The following is a 20,279-nucleotide window of genomic DNA, read 5'->3' on the forward strand; positions in this document are numbered from 1 at the left end:
ATCAATCCTTCAAGAGCACAATGTCATAGTATCGGAGGAAAGGTGAGCTGGATCATGTTTGTTAGTATTGAACTTTTATTTCCCTATACATAGGTCACTAATGCACAAAAGTAGCCACTTCTCTTTAACCCCTTCCCGCAAATGGATGTTTATTCATGTCCACTGCAACCAGGACCCACGGCTAATGCCGGACATCGCTGATCGGGCTGTTGTCCGGCATTAACCCTTTAGACGCCGCAATCAAAGTGGATCGTGGAGTCTAAAATGTTCGTAGTAAAATAAAACAAAACCTATATACATTGGGTATCCTTTTAATCGTATGGACCTACAGAATAAAGATAATGTGTCATTTTACCAAAAAGTGCACTGGTGTTGTTTTTTTTTTTTTTACATTTTTTTTGTTTGTTTTTCTGTACATTTGGAGGTAAAAGGAGTGATGACATTGCACAGTACAATTGGTGACACAAAAAAACAAGCCCTCACACTGGTCTTTAGATGGTAAAATAAAAGAGTTATGTCTATTAGAAGACGAGGAGGAGAAAACAAAACCTCAAAAAAAATTGGTGAGACATCTTATCCCCTATCCTCAAAACCTCCCTAAAAAATGATAAGATGTCTCAGGGTCGAAGTACCCCTTTAAATCAACTGGTGCCAGAAAGTTAAACATATTTGTAAATTATTTCTATTTAAAAATCTTCATCCTTCCAGTACTTATCAGCTGCTGAATACTACAGAGGAAGTTGTATATTTTGTTTCTGTGTGACCACAGTGCTCTCTGCTGACACCTCTGTCCATGTCAGGAAATGTCCAGAGCAGGAGCAAATTCCCATAGCAAATCTCTCCTGCTCTGGACAGTTCCTGACATGGATTGAGGTGTCAGCAGAGTGCACCGTGGTCAGACAGAAAATAAATTCAAAAAGAAAAGAACTTCCTGTGGAACATACAGTAGCTGATAAGTACTGGAAGGATTAAGATTTTTAAATAGAAGTAATTTACAAATCTGTTTAACTTTCTGGCACCAGTTGAATAATGAAAAAAAAAATCCACAGTTTTTTTCCCCTCTGGTGTACCCCTTTAACCTTTTAAGGACGCTGGGCGTATGCATACGCCCGGCATTCCGAGTCCTTAAGGATCTGGGGCATACGCCCGTGGGAATTCCGGTCCCCGCCGCTAGCCGGTTGGGGACCGGGATGCCTGCTGAAATCATTCAGCAGGCATCCCGGCACATCGCAGAGGGGGTTCCTGAGACCCCCCCCATGTGGGCGATCGCAGAAAATCGCATGTCAATTCAGACATGCAATTTTCTGCTATTCAGGGCTGATCGGGTCTCTGGTGACCCGATCACCCGGAAAATAGGGATGATCGGAGCTGTCAGTGACAGCCCCGATCATCCTGAGGGCTAGGACTGAGGTCGCAATGCTGCGATCTCCTCCTATCCCCTGCCATTGGTCAGAACTGACATCCTGGATGTCGAGGGGAACGTGGGGAGAAGATAGATGCCGGTACCTGGAGGAGAAGATGCCTGGGGACCCCCGATCGTTGCTGGAGACTGCTGGATCCTGGCTCAGGTAGGGAAACCACGTTGGGGGGGGGGGGGGGGGGTGGAATGAAAGTGACAGTAAAGTGATCTTTACTGTGGCGACCACTAGGAAGGCTAAACTGCAACTCCCAGCATGCTCAGACAGCCAAAGGCTGTCTGGGCATGCTGGGTGTTGTAGTTTTGCAACATCTGGAGGGTCACAGTTTGGAGACCACTGTGGTGCCCAAACGGTAGCCCTCCAGATGTTGCCAAACTACAACTCTCAGCATGCCTAGACTGCCCAGGCATGCTGGGAGTTGTAGTTCTGTAACATCTGTCCCTTCAGATTTTGCAATTTTCATGACATTTTTGAAAATTGCTCCTCTACTTTGAAGTCCTCAAATTTTTTCAAAAAGCAAAAATATGTCCATTTTATGATGCCAACATAAAGTGGACATATTGTTTTTGTGAATAAAAATAAAAATTATTTTGAATATCCATTTTCCTTACAAGTAGAGAGCTTCAAAGTTAGAAAAATGCTAAATTTTCTAAATTTTCATGAAATTTTGGAATTTTTCACCAAAAAAGGATGCAAGTAACGCCGAAAATTTACCACCAAAATAAAGTAGAATATGTCACGAAAAAACTATTTCAGAATCAGAATATTTGGTAAAAGCTTTTTCGAGTTAATAATTCGTAAAGCGACGGTGGTCAGAATTGCGAAAAAGGGCTCAGTCCTTAAGTTGAAAAAGGGCTGCGTCCTTAAGGGGTTAACATGCATTTTTTTTTTAAGAAAGCCATGGTGACTGTAACTATCACCAAACGATCAATATAACATGGGTAAGCAGGAGCACCCTATCTTTGTTTACCCTCTTAGGTTAGGTTTCCACACAAGTTTTTTTTCTGGCGTTTTTTGGAAAACTGCCACAAAATATTTTGAGCCAAAGTCAGAAGTGGATCCAGCATGAAGGAGAAGTATAATGTATAAAGTGGCAGTTTTTTATGTTCCTTTGTCATCCCCCTTTTTCTTTTAAGAAATAGTAAAAATACTAGAATATTAGGATAAACTCACATATGGCAGGTTTGCTGCAGAAAGTTGTTGGTTGTTGCTGCAATGTGTGTGGATTTCTGCTAGCTCCATTACGTGGATAGGGCAGTCGCAGAAATATCTGAAGCACATGTGCTGCATGTGAATCTGCCCTAAAGAAATGTACACATTTTACACAACCACAAATTTATTTTTACCATGCAGTTCATATTCGTTTCCAAAGAACAATGTACAAATAATGTTGTTTTTATACAGTATTTGCAGATACGTTTTTTGTTTAGTGTTGAGCATTTTAGAAGAGAACTGTAAGTGAAGCTTTTTCAAAGTAGATTATAAATATTTGAACTCAAGAAATGCAGTATTATAAATAGTCATTACAAACCTGATAACTTAGTGGTACATTTGCTGACTCAGGTGGTCCTGACATAACATAGGACAAACATATCAAGGAAATTGGTAAAAATCATAGTATAAATAGATATTTCTGAAAGTGTAATATTGTGATTCATTTGTATAGAAAACCAAAATAATATTCCAAATATGTATGAAGCCAGAATTAGATTTTGCCACAGAATGGCAGAAATCCTTGTAATGATAACCCAAAAACAGTTTTCTACAGTAACTGTGAGTTCCTGTCTTATTTGTTATTAAAGCATAGAGCACCTCCAAAAAGTATAATGCAATTCCATCTCAAGTTGCTGCAGCTGCTGCAGGAATCCACGGTTTGGCGCAATGCGACGATGCTCAGAGACATGGCGGATGGCATCTGCTAAGGAGAAACCTTGATAGATCATTAGGTAGGCCAGGACCAATGTGGCAGAGCGGCTTTTCCCCAGAACACAGTGTACAAGGATTTTTCCTGTAGAGAAAGGTTAGTATCTTTAGGATTCACATTTCCTTATTCTCACTTTTTTTTTATTACTAATGTTTGTCAAAAACCAGACAACCTGATCATAGTTTTTAGTGCACAGAAGGCTTCAAAAGACAATTTTCTGAACCAATATTTTTAACTATCATATTGGATTTCCAGGCAGTATTGAATTCTCAGTTGAAATCAAATTCTACAGAAAATATGCTTTAAAAAGTGCAGCTGTATCACATGTACATTATGTGCCACTGCCTAGGGGCTGTACATACAAGAGGGCCTATCTTTGTCTTAACAAAAACTGAAGTTCTTCCTAGGGTCAACTAGACAACTTCTAAGGAACTGTGCTTAAAGGGGTACTCCGACCATAGCATCTTATCCCCTATCCAAAGGATATCCTCACTCTGTTCGTAATGACCGGCGATACAGGGGCCAGAGCATCATGACATCACGGCTCCACCCCTTAATACAAGTCTATGGGAGGGAGCGTTATGGCCACCATGCCCCCTCCCATAGACTTGTATTGAGGGGGTGGGCCGTGATGTCATGAGGGGGCGGAGCTGTGACGTCATGATGCTCTGGCCCCTGTATTGCCTGTCATTACGCACAGAGCGAGTTTGCCCTGTGCAGTAATGATAGTGGGGTGCTGCAGCTAAGATCCCGGGGGTCCCCAGCGGCGGGACCCCCGCGATCTGACATCTTATCCTTTGGATAGGGGATAAGATGCTAGGGGCGGAGTACCCCTTCAAGGCCAATTTGACACGACAGTATTTTGTTTGCTGATGCTAAATACTGTACCAAACATTGCTGCACTAAAACAACCCAAAGGGTATGCTCACACGTGTTTTTCTATTGGAAAATCAGTATCTGCAGCAAAATATACAACAAAATAAGCATGTGTGTACATACCATAAATATGATCCTACTTTTAGCCTTGTAAAATAAAAGTTGTATTATTTCCAATATGCTTTCACATCTTTTTCCCCTGTCAGTTTTTATAGCCTCTGCTTGCAGACATTCTAGTTGTGTTGCCTTCTTTCAGTGGTTATAAAAGTTTCCTCATAATGTGATGAACAGGTGTTTGATTTCATTCAAGTCGTAGGTCTGATAACAGTGCTGTGAGTGTGACAAGCGCTAAGGACCCACGTGATCATTATATAACCAAGACTGGGTTTTATCCAGAGGCGTAGCTTGTAGCTTCAGGGTCCCGGAGCAAAATCTGAAACAGGGCCTCATATCCCCATATGCCAAAACTGATTTCTTATGGGGCAGATTTCGGGCTCCCTTAGTTACCAGGACCCCAGTGCGACTTCTACTTCTATATCTACGCCCCTGGTTTTATCCACTTAAGTAAACAAGGCAGAAATTATACTGGGAAATTGTCAGAATAAATATGCGGTTTTTTTAAACCAAAACTGACTATCCCTTAAAAGGGTACTCCTGTGGAAAAAGATAATTTCATATCAACTGGCTCCAAAAAGTTAAACAGATTTGTAAATTACTTCTATTAAAAAAACTTAATGGGGGCGTGGTCTGCATGGCTAACTGAGAGGACGTGCGGACGTTGAGCTCCTGCCATCCTGTGCCCAAATCCTGAATATATCCCTGCGATCCTGCTTGTTCCAGGCTTCTCCCCCTCTCGGTGTGACCCCTGCTGCCTAGGGGCCCCCTGTGGTGCCTTTCTTGGACGGATCGGTGGAGTTTGGGGAGTGCACTGCGGCCTGTGGTGACCTAGGCCGCAAAGCCTGCGGCCCTCCGTTCCCGCCTCCGCACCGGAATCCCTGCTGCAGCGCTCCTGGAGGACGGGAGCTCTACTTACCGGACCCGGGGCCTCTCTGCTGCAGCTTCTGGTGTCCGGTCCCGGCGGTGGTGCCTGGAGGAGTCGGGGATCCGGCCCGCCGAAGATCCTGGAGAGTGTTCTGGCGAGGTCCTCAGCGGCTTCCGGTCCGGGCCTTGACTGGCAGAGAAGGTGATCCTGCGCAGAGGAGCGGCGGCTGGGTCCTTCTGGTATACTGTTGCTCCGCTGGTCGGGATTGTGCTGGCGGTGCGGGAGGAACGGAGTCCCGTGGAGAAGAGGCTGTGCTGCCGCTGGAGGTGAGGGGGCTCTTGCTGGAGTCTCTGTTTGGCCATCTTGTGAGTGTGGCTCTGTGCAGGGGGGAGAGGGACGGACTGCCGTGCTGGGAGAGCGGTGGAGGGAGCCCCTGGACATCTGGGCTGAACACCATACGGGGGGCTTGCTGCTGTATTGAAGGGGGCCATTGGCGCTGCCCCACTGAACTGCCACTGAACGTAGGAGAAGCCCCCCTCTGACCTGCATATTGCACCTGGGCCTGAGAGTCCCCCTGGGTGGTTGGAGGTGCTCCCTGACCCCTCTTCTCCTCTACCTTACACTCTTGCTCCTGAAGCCTCTGTGCTCCCCCCCCCCCAACCCCCCTCCCCTGCTGAAGTGGTGCTGCACTGTGGATTTGTCCTGCTGAAAGGGATCCTGAACTGCGCATCATACCATCTTGTGTCTACCTACTATTACATTGACTGTCCATACCTATGGGCCAGAGGAATAAGGAGGGAGCAGGTCCCTCACAGCAGGGGGCCGGTGGGTCCTCCTCATCTAGGAATACATTGACGCTGCAGCAGGAAGTTGCTGCCAAGCTGGAGAGGTTCGCATTAAGACAGCCTTCCCCTGACTCGCCGGTCCGGGAGGTGACCCCCCATCCTATGATTGATGTGGGAGCCCCCATTGACCCGCTGGAGGACTATGACGCTTTCATGCAGGCTTCCGTTGTGGACTCACATGTGTCACTGCCTAATACCCCTCCTGCTCTGTCTGGTATGATGGCTGCTGCCCCAACTATGCCTGCTGCTGAACCCACTCTGGCTGCAGTGTTTGCGGAAATACAAAGATGTAACTCTACCCTCTCTCAACTGACTGCTCAGGTGAGCACTGTGCAATCTGCTATCTCCTTTATGCGTCATGATTTGCAAAAAATGACGGAGCGCACCTCGGCTGTGGAGGGCCGGATTAGTGATATGGAGAATACTGTGGTGCCTTTAGTCCGGGACTCTACTAGACACGGTCATGACATTGCTATGGTCTGCCTGAGAAGTGTGAGGGCCGTACACCAACGGAGTTCATGGAAACCTGGCTCAAGGAGGTGTTTGGTGCTGATAATCTGACCCCTCTCTTTGCTGTGGAGAGGGCTCATTGAGTCCCCATGAGGTCTTCCCCTCCAGGAGGTCCGCCCTGATCTATGCTGGTAAAACTTCTACACTACTGGGACAGGAACTTGATACTTAAGCTGGCTAGAGAAAAGCAGCCGGTGACAGTGGATAACCATGTCATTTCTTTCTTCCCGGACTTTTCGGCAGAAGTGCAGAAGAAACGCGCCTCATTCATGGACGTTAAAAGGAGATTGCGCTCCCTGGATTTACAATACTCTATGCTATATCCTGCTAGGCTACGGGTGGCTGCACTGGGTACCACACACTTCTTTGAGGGAGTGGATGCTGCAGTTCGTTGGTTGGACACACATGAGGCTCAATTGCGCCGGAGAGCCCAGGGAGGCTCACCGGATCCTGCTCCTGACTGAGCGTGTGCATTGATATCCTATGTGGAACCTGTGTGGCATAATGTTACTAGCTGTTTTTCTTTTTAGGACTTCCCCTCTCTGATTGCAGTTATATGCCGCTGCCTGGGTTATGGGGGGGGGGATGTGGGATTTGAAATATCTCTGTTAATTGCTTATTCATACTTGTTATGGTCCTCTGGGGGAGGAGGGGAGGGGCTGGGGTCTTCTGAGTTAGGCTATACTGATGTGTGTCCATAAGGGATATGTTCACTAATGTTCTTTTTTTGTTTATGCAGGAGTGCTCGTATGGCATGTTTGCAAATGCTTGATTGGCTGTCTGACTGGTTGCGACGTGCACTCGCCTTGTTCTGCTTATCCTGGTATATTTTCTGGCTGTGTCTGAAGAGTGTTGGTGGCTGGTGTGGGCATGTTTGCTCTCCTGGATGTCGCGTGCCGTGGCGCTTAGGGTTGTTGGGTCAGTGTGTTGAGTCTGGGTGTTGGTCTGTTTTCACCTGTTTTTTGGTTTTGTTTTCCGTCTCTCCCTCCACTGCTATGTGCTCTTCAAGACTGCTCCCTATATGTGTACTCCTGAAGCAGGTCTGTTGCTTTTGGGGCTGGTATATGTTTATTGATGCATGATGGCGACTTTTAATTTGATAGGATGGAATGTTAGGGGGCTGGGTGATGTGTCCAAACGTTATGCTGTTTTTAACGCGGTGAGACACTATCATCCCGCTATATTATATCTTACTGAAACCCACCTGACGGGGGCCACCACAGACGTTCTTCATAGCCTGGGTTGGTCACTCGTTCCATTCTACTTATTCCACTCATGCTAGGGGGGTCAGTATATTGGTCCATAAATCTATTCCATTTAGTGTCCTCTCCTCTAGCATTGACCCGGAAGGTAGATATATCTGTCTACTGGGCATGGTGTCTCACCGTATGTTTATACTTGTAGGACTGTATATCCCTCCCCCGTATAGTGGAGATGTTGTGCATCGAGTGTTATCTATAATTTCAGGTTTTCCAGTAGCCCCTATTCTTATATGTGGAGACTTTAACCAGGTCCTGGATGCTTCTGTAGATCGGTTTTGGGGACCCCGACCCCCCCCCCTCGCTCTAAGTCGACTGGACTTGCTAACATACTATCTGAGGTTGATCTTTTTGATTTGTGGCGCTAGCGCAATCCCACCACCCTGCAATACTTTTGTTACTCGGCCACGCACAGGACCCTTTCTAGAATTGATTTGGCAATAGGAGATGGGGATATGGCTAGAATGGATAGGTGCATAGAATACTTGGCTAGAGGCCTCTCTGATCACTCCCCTCTTAGGTTGCAGCTTGATCTCGCGGATGGCGCTGGTGGGGTGCGCCCTCTGTGGAGACTGAACCCGTTCTGGCTACAAGTACTGACCACAGCTGAAATCCCCTGTGCTGAACTTAGAGAATATTTTGCTTTAAATGTGGGTTCAGCTTCGGTCTCCGCAGTATGGGACTCCCTTAAGGCATATTTGTAAGGCCTATTCATACGTGATATCAGTATACATAAATCGTTTACAAGGGATAGGGGCGAGAGGCTGAGGTTGACGGTGGTTGAAGCTGAGAATGCATATGTCTTGGCTCCCTCCCCGGTGGCTGAGGAGACCTGGTTGAGGGCACAGGGAGACTATAAAGTGTACTTGGAAGAGTCAGCTGAACATAAACGCTTTTTTGTTAAGCAACGTTATTTTGAATGTGGTGAAAGTACTGGTAAACTGTTGGCTTCCATTTCTAGGGCACAGCAAGGCATATCGTTTATCAGTTGTTTGCGGGACAGGGAGGGACGTGAGATCACTGATGATAGAGGGACTTTGGACGTGATGTTGGCCTTCTATCAGGATGCATATTCCTCTAGGGCCTCATGGTCTGAGACAGCCCTGAGGGAGTATGTCCGTAGGACTAGGTTGCCTTCCCTTACTCTGGAGCAGCGGAGTGAGCTGGACTCGCCTATCTCTCTAGAGGAATTGGAACGAGCTCTCAAGGATGCCAATAATGAGAAAGCCCTGGGCCCTGATGGCCTCCCCAGTGAGGTCTATAAAAAATTCTCGGGTGTTATGTTACCACAACTGTTGCGGGTGGTGGAGTCAGCGGTTTTAGAGGTTTCTTTGCCTCGCTCCATGATGGAAGCCAATATTGTACTTATTCCAAAACCTGGAAAGGACCCTCAGTGTGCGGGTTAATATAGACCAATATCACTCCTATGTGCTGATGTGAAGCTGCTGGCTCGGGTGCTGGCTAACAGGTTGGCTGGGGTCATACTTTCTCTGATCCATGGTGATCAGACTGGATTTATGCCCGGTAAATCTACTGTTGATAATATGAGGAGGGTGTATCTAAATTTACAGATGTCTCAGGATGGTACAGGAGCTCGCTAGGTTTTCTCCTTGGACGCTGCCAAAGCATTCAATAGCGTTGAATGGAAATACCTGTGGAGTGTGATGAGTGCTATGGGGTTTGGGGATAGATTCCTTTCCTATGTTAAGCTTCATTACCAGAGCCCGGTTGCCCGCCTCAGAGTCAATGGTAAGCTCTCACCATCGTTTGCTCTGCAGAGGGGTACCAGACAGGGATGCCCCCTGTCACCCTTGCTTTTTGCCATAGCTATTGAGCCCCTAGCTTGCCTGTTGAGAATGTCACCAGATATCATAGGGTTTCGGTATGGGACTGTGGAGGAGAGGGTGGCACTCTATGCCGATGACATGTTAATGTTTCTGGGAGATAAGGCCCGTTCGCTAACCCTAGTTATGTCTCTTATTGCAGAATTTGGTTCCTTTTCGGGTTTGCTTATCAACTGGGACAAGTCCGTTCTGATGCCTCTGGACCCCTTGCCAGATATACCTCAAATTGCTGTCTCCAAGATACAAGTGGCCTCTAGCTTTAAGTACCTGGGGATATATATTACTCCCTCCGTACATCATTTCGTCCCTCGTAATCTAATCCCCCTTCTAGATAAGAGCTCCCAAAAAGTATCTATCTGGTGCAAGCTCCCAATCTCCGTGGTTGGCCGTACACATCTAGCTAAAATGGTCCTTATGCCGCAACTGTTGTACATTTTGCAGAACTCTCCGGTGTGGATTGCGATGGCCCACTTTCAAAGGATTCAGCGACTTTTCCGACATTTAGTGTGGGGGGGGGGGGGGGGGGGGACTGCCAGAATTAAATTGGAGACGTTGCAGAGGGGTAAATCATCGGGGGGACTAGCACTACCGAATCCGTGGCTGTACTATATTGCGTCGCAGCTACATCAGGTGAGGGGGTGGGCATCTCTTTCCACATTGGGTCCTACAGGTCGACTGTTTATGACTAAGCATGGGGGTAGAATAAAGCTACACATTCTGGAGATTGGCGCTCTCACCAGACCTCCTGACTCTTCTCACACAACTCGATTACTTTGTAAACTATGGGGCCACGCGAAAAAACTGCTAGGCATAACAAGGTATCTTAAATTCACACTGCTGTGGCGTAACCCTGGTTTGCCTGTCTTTAATGCATATGCTGAGGCTGAGTTCTGGGAGAGAAGGGGACTCTGTGAACTGGGTCAATTGGTTGATCAAGGGGTGGTTAGGTCTTTTGAGCACTTACAAGAAGACTTTGCCCTACCTCACTCCTCTTTTTACAGTTACTTGCAGATCCGCCACGCCTATGAAATGCAGAATAGGTTGGGACTGTTAAAGGGGTACTCCGGTGAAAACCTTTTTTCTTTTAAATCAACTGGTGCCAGAAAGTTAAACATATTTGTAAACTACTTCTATTAAAAAATCTTAATCCTTCCAGTACTTATTAGCTGCTGAATGCTACAGAGGAAATTCCTTTCTTTTTGGAACACTGATGACATCACGAGCACAGTGCTCTCTGCTGACATCTCTGTCCATTTTAGCAACCATGCATAGCAGATGCATAGCAGATGTATGCTAAAGGCAGCATGGTGGCTCAGTGGTTAGCACTGCTGCCTTGCAGTGCTGGGGCCCTGGGTTCAAATCCCACTAAGGACAACAATAAATAAAGAGTTATTATTATTATAATGACATCAGCAAAGAGCACTGTGGTTGTGATGTCATCAGAGAGAATTCCAAAAAGAAAAGAATTTCCTCTGTAGTATTCAGCAGCTAATAAGTACAGGAAGGATTAAGATTTTTTAATAGAAGTAATTTACAAATCTGTTTAACTTTCTGGCACCCGTTGATATAAAAGAAAAAAGCTTTTCACCGGAGTACCCCTTTAACTGTACAGACTAATCCTGTTCTAGAGTCTCTTGTCACTAAGAGAGAGTCAGCCGGTGTGATTTCTTGGCTTTATGGGGAGTTACTTAGTTTTTATCACGAGGGCTTCCCTCTGACGGTCCGTTCTAAATTGGAGGGGGACCTTGGGGTACTGACTGACGAGGAGTGGAGCGTTGTACTGGCGCTTACCCCTTTTTGTCTGTGTCGGAATCTAACCGGTTATCCCAGCTGTTCTTTCTACATAGAGTGTACAAGACTCCACTGTTTCTAAACAAGATAGGTGTATGGTCTGACTCTGCCTGTCCACGTTGTGGTGAGTTGGGAGCACACCTGGTTCATATGATGTGGGCGTGCCCCTGCCTAGCTGTGTATTGGACTGGGGTACTACAACTCATTAAGACGGTCTATGGAGTGACTATACCTAGGGCCCCCAAGGAATGCTTGCTGGGACTGATAGGCTGCAGTCGAGAGCCCTCTCTGGTGGAAGTTGGGATTCTGAAAGTCTTATACCAGCCCAGGAAGCTGATTGCACAATTCTGGATCAGATCCTCCCCTCCGGGGGGTGGCTGATCTTATAACTAGGGTGACTCATGTAGTGAAATTGGAAAAAGGTATATACATCAAGCGTAAGGTGGAGCGGAAGTTTGAGGGTATTTGGGGACCCTGGGTGCAGAGATTTGACCCCCCTTAGGGCGCCTCTTATTAGTAGGATGTTTCTAAATGTGTGGCTGCGGGCGGTCTGATTGGCAAGTGAGATGCTGAAGTGGCAGATTCTACGTGTGCTTGCCCTCCTGGGCTGTATGGATGTGGAGGGATGTGTGTCCTGTTGGACGGAAATTGGGGAGGTGTTTATAAAGGGGTCTGGTGGAATGTGCTCATCTTTTCATTTATGTCAATGTGGTACTTAAGTTGGAGCTTGTTTATGACTTATCTATGATACGGGCGGAGGAGCTTTTGTGGGGGCGGGATGAGACGGATCTGTTCTGTGTGTGTGGGGGGGTGTTGGGTGATGCCTGTTATTGTTAAACTGTAAAAAAAACGTAATAAAAATTATCTGATAAAAAAATCTTAATCCTTCCAGTACTTATCAGCTGCTGTATGCTCCACAGGAAGGACCAAAGTGTTCTCTGCTAACATCTCTGTCGATGTCAGGAACTGTCCAGAGAAGGAGCAAAGCCTTATAGCAAACCTCTTCTACTCCGGACAGTTCCTGACATGGACAGAGGAGTCAGCAGAGAGCACTGTGGTCAGAAAGAAAATAAATTCAAAAAGAAAATAACTTTCTCTGGAGCACACAGCAGCTGATAAGTACTGGAAGGATTAAGATTTTTTAAATAGAAGTAATTTACATATATGTTTAACTTTTTAGAACCAGTTGATATGAAACTTGAAAAAAATTGTTTTCCACTGGAGTACCCCTTTAATACTAATGAAATTGTCACACCAGTGAAACATTTGTTAAAGTACCAAAAGTGAATTGCTCTAATGGCATGATCTCACTCTTGGTACTTCTGTGGTTGGAATGTGATTTTTGTGATGGGACCACTCTACTGTGTCTATACAGAGGACCTTTCTTGTCTATGTTTACTGCAAAAAAAAAAGTATTGAGGTTCCTTAGGCCTCCTTTACACATATGTGTCGTTAGTTTTTTTTTTTCTCTCCAGCGCAGCAGAAAATGCATCGGAGGGAAAATGAAGCAAGAACTGATTCCATTCATTTGAATGGGACAGTTCACAATCATACGGCGTCTGTTTGGATGCCGGATGATTGGACTAGCCAGACTGGCACAGACAGGTGAATACATCTTGCTGAGTTCCCCTGTCTGGCAATCACAAACCATGAACGCTGGATGATGCACAACTGATGTCACCTGATGCACTTTGTGGCAATTTTCCCCCAGTTTCACCCAGTTTGTGATATGACAACTAAGATATACTGTATGGGGGAGATTTATCAAAAACTGTGCAGAGGGAAAGTTTAACAGTTGCCCACAACAACCAATCAAATCACTTTTTTTTTTAGAGGCATTTTTAAAAATTACAGAAGCAATCTCTGGTTGCTATGGGCAACTGGTCAATTTTTCCTCTACACAGGTTTTGATAAATTTTCCACTATGTGGAAGTACTTACAAACATTGACAGTAGAGATGGAAAAATGGGGGTGGGGGTGGGGGAGGGAAATGGGGGCTCCCTTGTGTAGTATTTAAAACAAATAGATGAGCACTGCAAATACCCACCACCAACACCCAAGGTGTTGTACTGACCTTTTGTGGGTGTACAATAAGGCTAGTATAACTCGTGCTGTGTGGTTTGTAAGACCACACAACCATTGACAGTATTAACTAGCAGTGTTGCTTTGTACTATGATTCAGGCTCTTACCTGTAGGTGCCCGGTGTGCTGGCATAGATCACTTTAAAGGACAAGATGAGTCAATTCAGATGTGTGATATAACTGAATATGTTCTTTTGTATACAATGCAAATTGTATATATTGAACATAACTGTTGGGTGGTACTGGTGTAGATTTGTGTGAGTGTTTATGGAATAAAAGTCAAAATTGGCAGTGGGGCCTTTCATTCTTCTACCTGGATCACATGGGTCAGATGAACCCGAATCAGCACAGGCACTCAACTAGATTGAAATTAGTATGCTAGTAGGGCTGAGAGGACCCTGACCATCAATCAGATCCTAGTTGTATTCTGGAAGGCCGCAGCCTCAAAAGTGCCAGTGGTGTCATTAATAAATACTTTTTATATAATGTAGATAAAACCATTATATGTATATTTGTAATATACATTGGTTAAAAAATGTTTATATTTTTGTCCCTGCAGCTATTGTCTGTGTGTATCTGTGAGGAGACCAAATACAGGAAGTGTGGGTGGACAAGAAGGGCTCTGTACACTGAGGACAAGCAGAGCTCTGTACACTGAGGACAAGCAGGGCTCTGTGTACTGAGGACAAGCAGGGCTCTGTGTACTAAGGACAAGCAGGGCTCTGTGCACTGAGGACAAGCAGGACTCTGTACACTGAGGACAAGCAGGACTCTGTACACTGAGGACAAGCGGGGCTATGTACACTGAGGTCAAGCAGGGCTCTGTACACTGAGGACAAGCAGGGCTTTGTACACTGAGGACAAGCAGGGCTCTGTACACTGAGGACAAGCAGGGCTCTGTACACTGAGGACAAGCAGGGCTCTGTACACTGAGGACAAGCAGGGCTCTGTACACTGAGGACAAGCAGGGCTCTGTACATTGAGGACAAGCAGGGCTCTGTACACTGAGGACAAGCAGGGCTCTGTACACTGACAAGCAGGGCTCTGTACACTGAGGACAAGCAGGGCTCTGTACACTGAGGACAAGCAGGGCTCTGTACACTGAGGACAAGCAGGGCTCTGTACACTGAGGAAAAGCAGGGCTCTGTACACTGAGGACAAGCAGGGCTCTGTACATTGAGGACAAGCAGGGCTCTGTACACTGAGGACAAGCAGGGCTCTGTACACTGAGGACAAGCAGGGCTCTGTGCACTGAGGACAAGCAGGGTTCTGTACACTGAGGGCAAGCAGGGCTCTGTACACTGAGGACAAGCAGGGCTCTGTGCACTGGGGACAAGCAGGGCTCTGTACACTGAGGACAAGCAGGGCTCTGTACACTGAGGACAAGCAGGGTTCTGTGCACTGAGGACAAGCAGGACTCTGTACACTGAGGGCAAGCAGGACTCTGTACACTGAGGACAAGCAGGGTTCTGTACACTGAGGACAAGCAGGGTTCTGTACACTGAGGACAAGCAGGGTTCTGTGCACTGAGGACAAGCAGGGCTCTGTACACTGAGGACAAGCAGGGCTCTGTGCACTGAGGACAAGCAGGGCTCTGTGCACTGAGGACAAGCAGGGCTCTGTACACTGAGGACAAGCAGGGCTCTGTACACTGAGGACAAGCAGGGCTCTGTGCACTGAGGACAAGCAGGGCTCTGTACACTGAGGACAAGCAGGGCTCTGTACACTGAGGACAAGCAGGGCTCTGTACACTGAGGACAGGCAGGGTTCTGTGCACTGAGGACAAGCAGGACTCTGTACACTGAGGACAAGCAGGGTTCTGTACACTGAGGACAAGCAGGGCTCTGTACACTGAGGACAACCAGGGCTCTCTGCACTGAAGCTTTATGACACGCTCTCAGCTCACATATCAGGATGATTGACAAACCAGGAACCTGCACAGAGCCCCGGTTTTCCTGTATTTGGACTTGTTACAGCGACACACAGGCAATAGCCGCAGGGACAGCTTTTTTTCACCCAAAAATATACAAATTTTTTAATCAATGTATTTTATAAATGTAAAAAATTAAATGGAGGTGGGGGCTCACACTATGAAGAAAGGACTGTGTATCGAGGTACTGTATGTTACACGTTAATCCTACGTGTCAATAATGAATAGAGTAGGAATAATATATGGAAATACAGACCTCTAGATACACATATGGTAGTGTTCTGTGTAAAAATCAATGATATATGTTAATATCTATATTATCACACAATATCTATATTTTAACAAATATCTTAGATTTTTACACAGAACACTACCATATGTGTATCTAGAGGTCTGTATTTCCATATATTATTTCTATTTTATAAATGTACATACTGTATAATAGTATAATCTACATTATATCAAATTGTCACAGCATGATGCTTGATAACGACCTCATTGATGAGGTTAAAAAGTTGCACTTTGTATTGAGGGCTGTATGAATAAAAGCCACCTTGTTTTGGAACACTGGAGTGCCGCTTCTTGTCCCCTTTTGGATATTGGGGAAATTTGCAAGGTCTTGGTAGAACCTTTGGACTAAGTTGAGTACCCGGATAGCCAGGCTTGCAGTCAAACTGTATTTTTAAAACCAATCTTTTATTGGCTAAAAGTGTCATCAGATACTTACCACTGGGTGTACTGAGGGCTTGGTGAATGAACTTTGCTCCTCGACGAAAATATATACTCATGTTAAATTCTGGACAATCTTCTGCAGTAATACCATAATACTGGATGTCAGGGCCGTAGTCAATGCCATCTCCAGTGCATTCCCAAGAAGCATGAGCTGCATTTAGGATATGGGTGATACCCATTTTCTTCAGCTTCTTTTTGTCACTGGCGATCACACTATTAGAGGTTTACATCAGAAAATGTAGTTAGGTTGTAGACATGTAGCATATTCAGTATAAACACTGATGTATTAAATGACACTTATGTTTTTGTCTATATAAAAGTGCTTAGAATACAAAGTAAAGAAGGCAGCTCTAGTGGCCCAGGTCTATGTAGATAAAAAAAATATATATATATTTATAATACAAATGGTCTGGAGTTTATACTACATAGTGTTAAATGAGGGTCATAATACAAAAACATATTAAACCCATTCATGTAACACATAGCACTGTTAAGAAATTTGATAATGTTGATTGGGCTTATTGACATTATTATTAATTGCGCTCAATTACTTTAAAATGACCTCTGACAGGTCATTATATCATTGATTAGTTTTAAAAAGCAACTTACACATCCCCTAGGTAAAGGTTTGGTATAATTTCATCCACATGGTGTGCACCCCCTTTGCTGTTTTCTAGAAGTACTTCCAGCTCTCGCACAGGAGGGGGGTCCCTGCATAACTTCCTCATTTTGGGAGCCCCAGTAAAGCAGCAACGGTGAAAGAGATTCCTGGCAGTGACAGTTGTGTCACATATATCAGCCCGTGTCTCTGAAATGACACTTGATGTCAAGTAACAGCTGACAGGCTAAATACTGCTCAATGCATTACAGGGGGCTGGGGAGGTTTAGACACAGGCTAATTGTCCGTAGAATGTCAGGAGAATTCTGGTACTACAATGAATATATTGTACTAAAGAGGGGTAAATAGCCGGTACAAACAATACGCCTTTCACTAGGGTGTGTCTATGTCAATTGAATTTCAAACCTGATAAAACAAACAAACATGGGCTTTATTGATCTAATTTTAATTTAAAATGTTTTATATAATTCATAGGTTTGCTGGTTTTATGGGGGAAAAAAGTGTACCTGTACTTTTTAAAAGATTTTTAAAAATCTGGTTTTCTTAAGTAACCCCTCAGAGTGGTGGTGAGGGGATTTATGGGCTCAAAGTACTGTTATTAAGCCCCTAAAAGCCCCGTCCATGGGACACAGCTATTTGTTCATTCTCTCTATATCAGGGGTGGGACCAAAGCTTGGCAGTTTGCTAGCAGTACTCACACAAGCACTTTCTTTTTTTCTTTTACATATCTGGCTAGTCATATAACTGTACTTACTTCTCTCTGTATGCCATGACATAGTGCTGGAGAAAGTGCACTGGATGGAACAGGCTGGCACTATGCAATAATATAGATGGAGTGCGGGAAAAAAAAGGATTATTGCTTCATTGGCTTTAAAAGGTGCTATGTGAGTTGCAATGTATACATACAGGAGCACTGGTATTTACACAAGGGACAGCTGTCTAGGACTTTATGAGTAGTCAGAGATGAGAGGGAAGCCTTTATTAACCTTTCATTCTCAGTGTGGATCCTTTGGAAGAGGCAGTCGTGCTCACAGTTTGCAGGTACATAGATCAGTCTTTCTACCCCTTTCTCCTGCATATAGCCCTAACTTAGATTTACCCTACTTCTTGTGTTCCATCTTGGTGACTCTGTTACAAGAGATGGACTGAGTTTAAAGCGTACCTGGGAGAACCCACAAAAAAAATTAAAATGGTATGTTATTCACTACCTAATCCTATACATATAATTTTTAGGTGTCTAGCACCTATATTTATAGAATGTGTCGGCAGATAAGAACCATTTGGCCCATCTAGTCTGCCCAATAATCTGAATCCTATTAATAGTCCCTGCCCTATCTTATCAAAACCGAATGACCAGGGAGTCAGGAGTTTGTCTGGCGCAGAGAGGAACCATCAGGCAGCCAAGTAAAATCAATGGATTTATTAGATGCAACGCGTTTCACTGCGCATGCGCAGCTTCATCAGGCATGACAAGGGAAGGCTGGTAACAGATATATATACCTCCAGGAATTAACCATTAGAGTACTTTTTGAAAGAGTTGTTACATAGAATTACATATCCACATATAAATGTGACAATGTATGAAAAATATATAAATAGATATAAATAAATATAAATAGGCAAACAAAAGTCACAAAAATAATAATAAAACAACAATATAAAAGCACAATGCAATCTTATAGACATATATATATATATATATATATAATATAGTTATCGCATGTGGTGTGAATATAACACCACAAGCGACTCAAGGAATCACACCGCTTAGTCACCGGTGCGGCATTCAACAATGCAAGTTGGATATTATTTCAAAAAATGTATATGATATAAAGAGATATGGACCTATAAGGTGTTATGTATGTAAATTCAAAGGATAAAATTTTTTTTATTGTATATCGCTGCCTTATTAAATAAAAAATAAATAAACAGTGCGGTAAACCAAATCGCAACTGACCAGAAGGGGACGTATGAACACTATTTGGAGAAAAGTGAAAAAGATGAACTAGAATGACTAGTGTGATATTGAATACAGCACCCGGCGAAAACGCAGGGTGTGAATATTCGTAAAGAGATCCAAATTTACAAACATTAAATAATTAAATAAAAAATACAGAAGTTTCTATATGCAGAAAGGAAGGGAAGAACAAAAAACAGAACCTGGATAATAAAACATAAGGAATAATAAATACACAGTGGGGCGCTCCAGGGTGAACAGCACAGAAGGAATGAGGAAAAAATAGATCAAGGTATAATATTTTGGAGATTAATCCATAGGAAAAAATGGAAAATTTTTAAACCCTAATTTATCAGATTATTTAACTGTATCGATACATTCATTAAAACCTTGGGGGTGCAAAGTATGTAATTTGTGAATCCAGAAGGATTCACGATTATTTAATCTTTGTATTCTGTTAGGTAAATGAATGGGGATAGTTTCTAGAATAATTAATTTCAAAGTTTCAGTATTTTTTTGATGATGAAGAGTGAAGTGTCGGGACAAACTATGTAACAAAAAACCATGTTTTATGTTCCATCTGTGCTTGTTCATCCTGGAGCGCACCGTTTGTGTGGTGCGGCCAACGTATTGGCGGTCGCAACCACAGGTTAATAGATAGATAGCAAAAGTGGTGTCGCAATTTAGTGAATCTTTTATTTTGAATGTTTGTTGTGTGAAAAAAGAAGAAAAAGTGTCAGTTTGGATAATCCATTCACAACAAAGGCAGCGACTTTTTTTTTACAAGGGAAACAATAAGGTTTAATGGAACAGGAATTCTGTGGTGTAAAATGTTCTGAAAATCTACTGGGGGCTAATAAATTGCTGAGATTTTTGGAATGTCTGTAGGTGACATTAGGAACTGGGGGAATTATTTGGTTTAGAATTTTATCATTTTGAATAATGGGCCAGTTTTTAGTTAGTATTTTTCTGATATTAGATGCCTCAATATTGAAATTCGTAACAAAGTTATATCTAAAGGGGTTATGAGGCTGATTGGAACTGGATTTTTTGGAAATAGATGTAACCAAATCAGATTGTTTTTTATCTTTCACCTTCATATATGCCTTGGTTAGGAGCGATTTAGGATAGCCCTTCTGTATGAAGCGTTGTTTAAAAACCTCAGCTTGAGAAATAAAATCTGAATCAGAAGTACAATTTCTGCGAATTTGTAAATACTGGCTGAATGGCACCCCTCTTAGCCAGCTTGGATAATGTGCACTATCGAACTGTAAAAAACTGTTAATATCAACAGATTTGAAAAAAGTCTTTGTGGAAATAGTGCCATCGACTGTTTTATGGATATCAAGGTCTAAAAATTGGATGGAGTTTTCTGCATAATGCATAGTAAATTTTATGCCCCATGTATTAGTATTCAACTCATGTACAAAGAGGTCAGCTTCATGTTTAGTACCTACCCAGATCAAGAAGAGGTCGTCTATATAACGACGAAAGAAAAAAACAGACTTAA

The 20,279-nt window shown here is 44.0% G+C and overlaps 1 protein-coding gene across 1 annotated transcript; it reads right to left on the minus strand.

Annotated features, from left to right (window-relative positions):
* Positions 1–2,751: 2,751 nt before the first annotated feature.
* On the minus strand, positions 2,752–17,005 carry LOC130282068 (dual specificity protein phosphatase 26-like). Its single transcript, XM_056529923.1, has 3 exons — positions 16,803–17,005; positions 16,189–16,406; positions 2,752–3,426 (listed from the first exon to the last, which is right to left on the minus strand). Exons 1-3 carry the CDS (start codon positions 16,919–16,921, stop codon positions 3,215–3,217), a joined length of 549 nt encoding a protein of 182 aa, XP_056385898.1. The 5' UTR covers positions 16,922–17,005; the 3' UTR covers positions 2,752–3,214.
* Between the last annotated feature and the right edge of the window lie 3,274 nt (positions 17,006–20,279).

Source organism: Hyla sarda, chromosome 7 (assembly GCF_029499605.1).
Source record: "Hyla sarda isolate aHylSar1 chromosome 7, aHylSar1.hap1, whole genome shotgun sequence".
Taxonomy (NCBI): domain Eukaryota; kingdom Metazoa; phylum Chordata; class Amphibia; order Anura; family Hylidae; genus Hyla; species Hyla sarda.

Bases quoted from the DNA above. Each gene is read 5' to 3' on its own strand.
- LOC130282068 (XM_056529923.1), bottom strand. From the start codon at position 16,921: ATGAGGAAGTTATGCAGGGACCCCCCTCCTGTGCGAGAGCTGGAAGTA. The intron at 16,407-16,802 runs GTAAGTTGCTTT...AACCTCTAATAG, and splicing joins AACCTTTACCTAGGGGATGT to TGTGATCGCCAGTGACAAAA. The intron at 3,427-16,188 runs GTAAGTATCTGA...CTTTCTCTACAG, and splicing joins AGCCCTCAGTACACCCAGTG to GAAAAATCCTTGTACACTGT.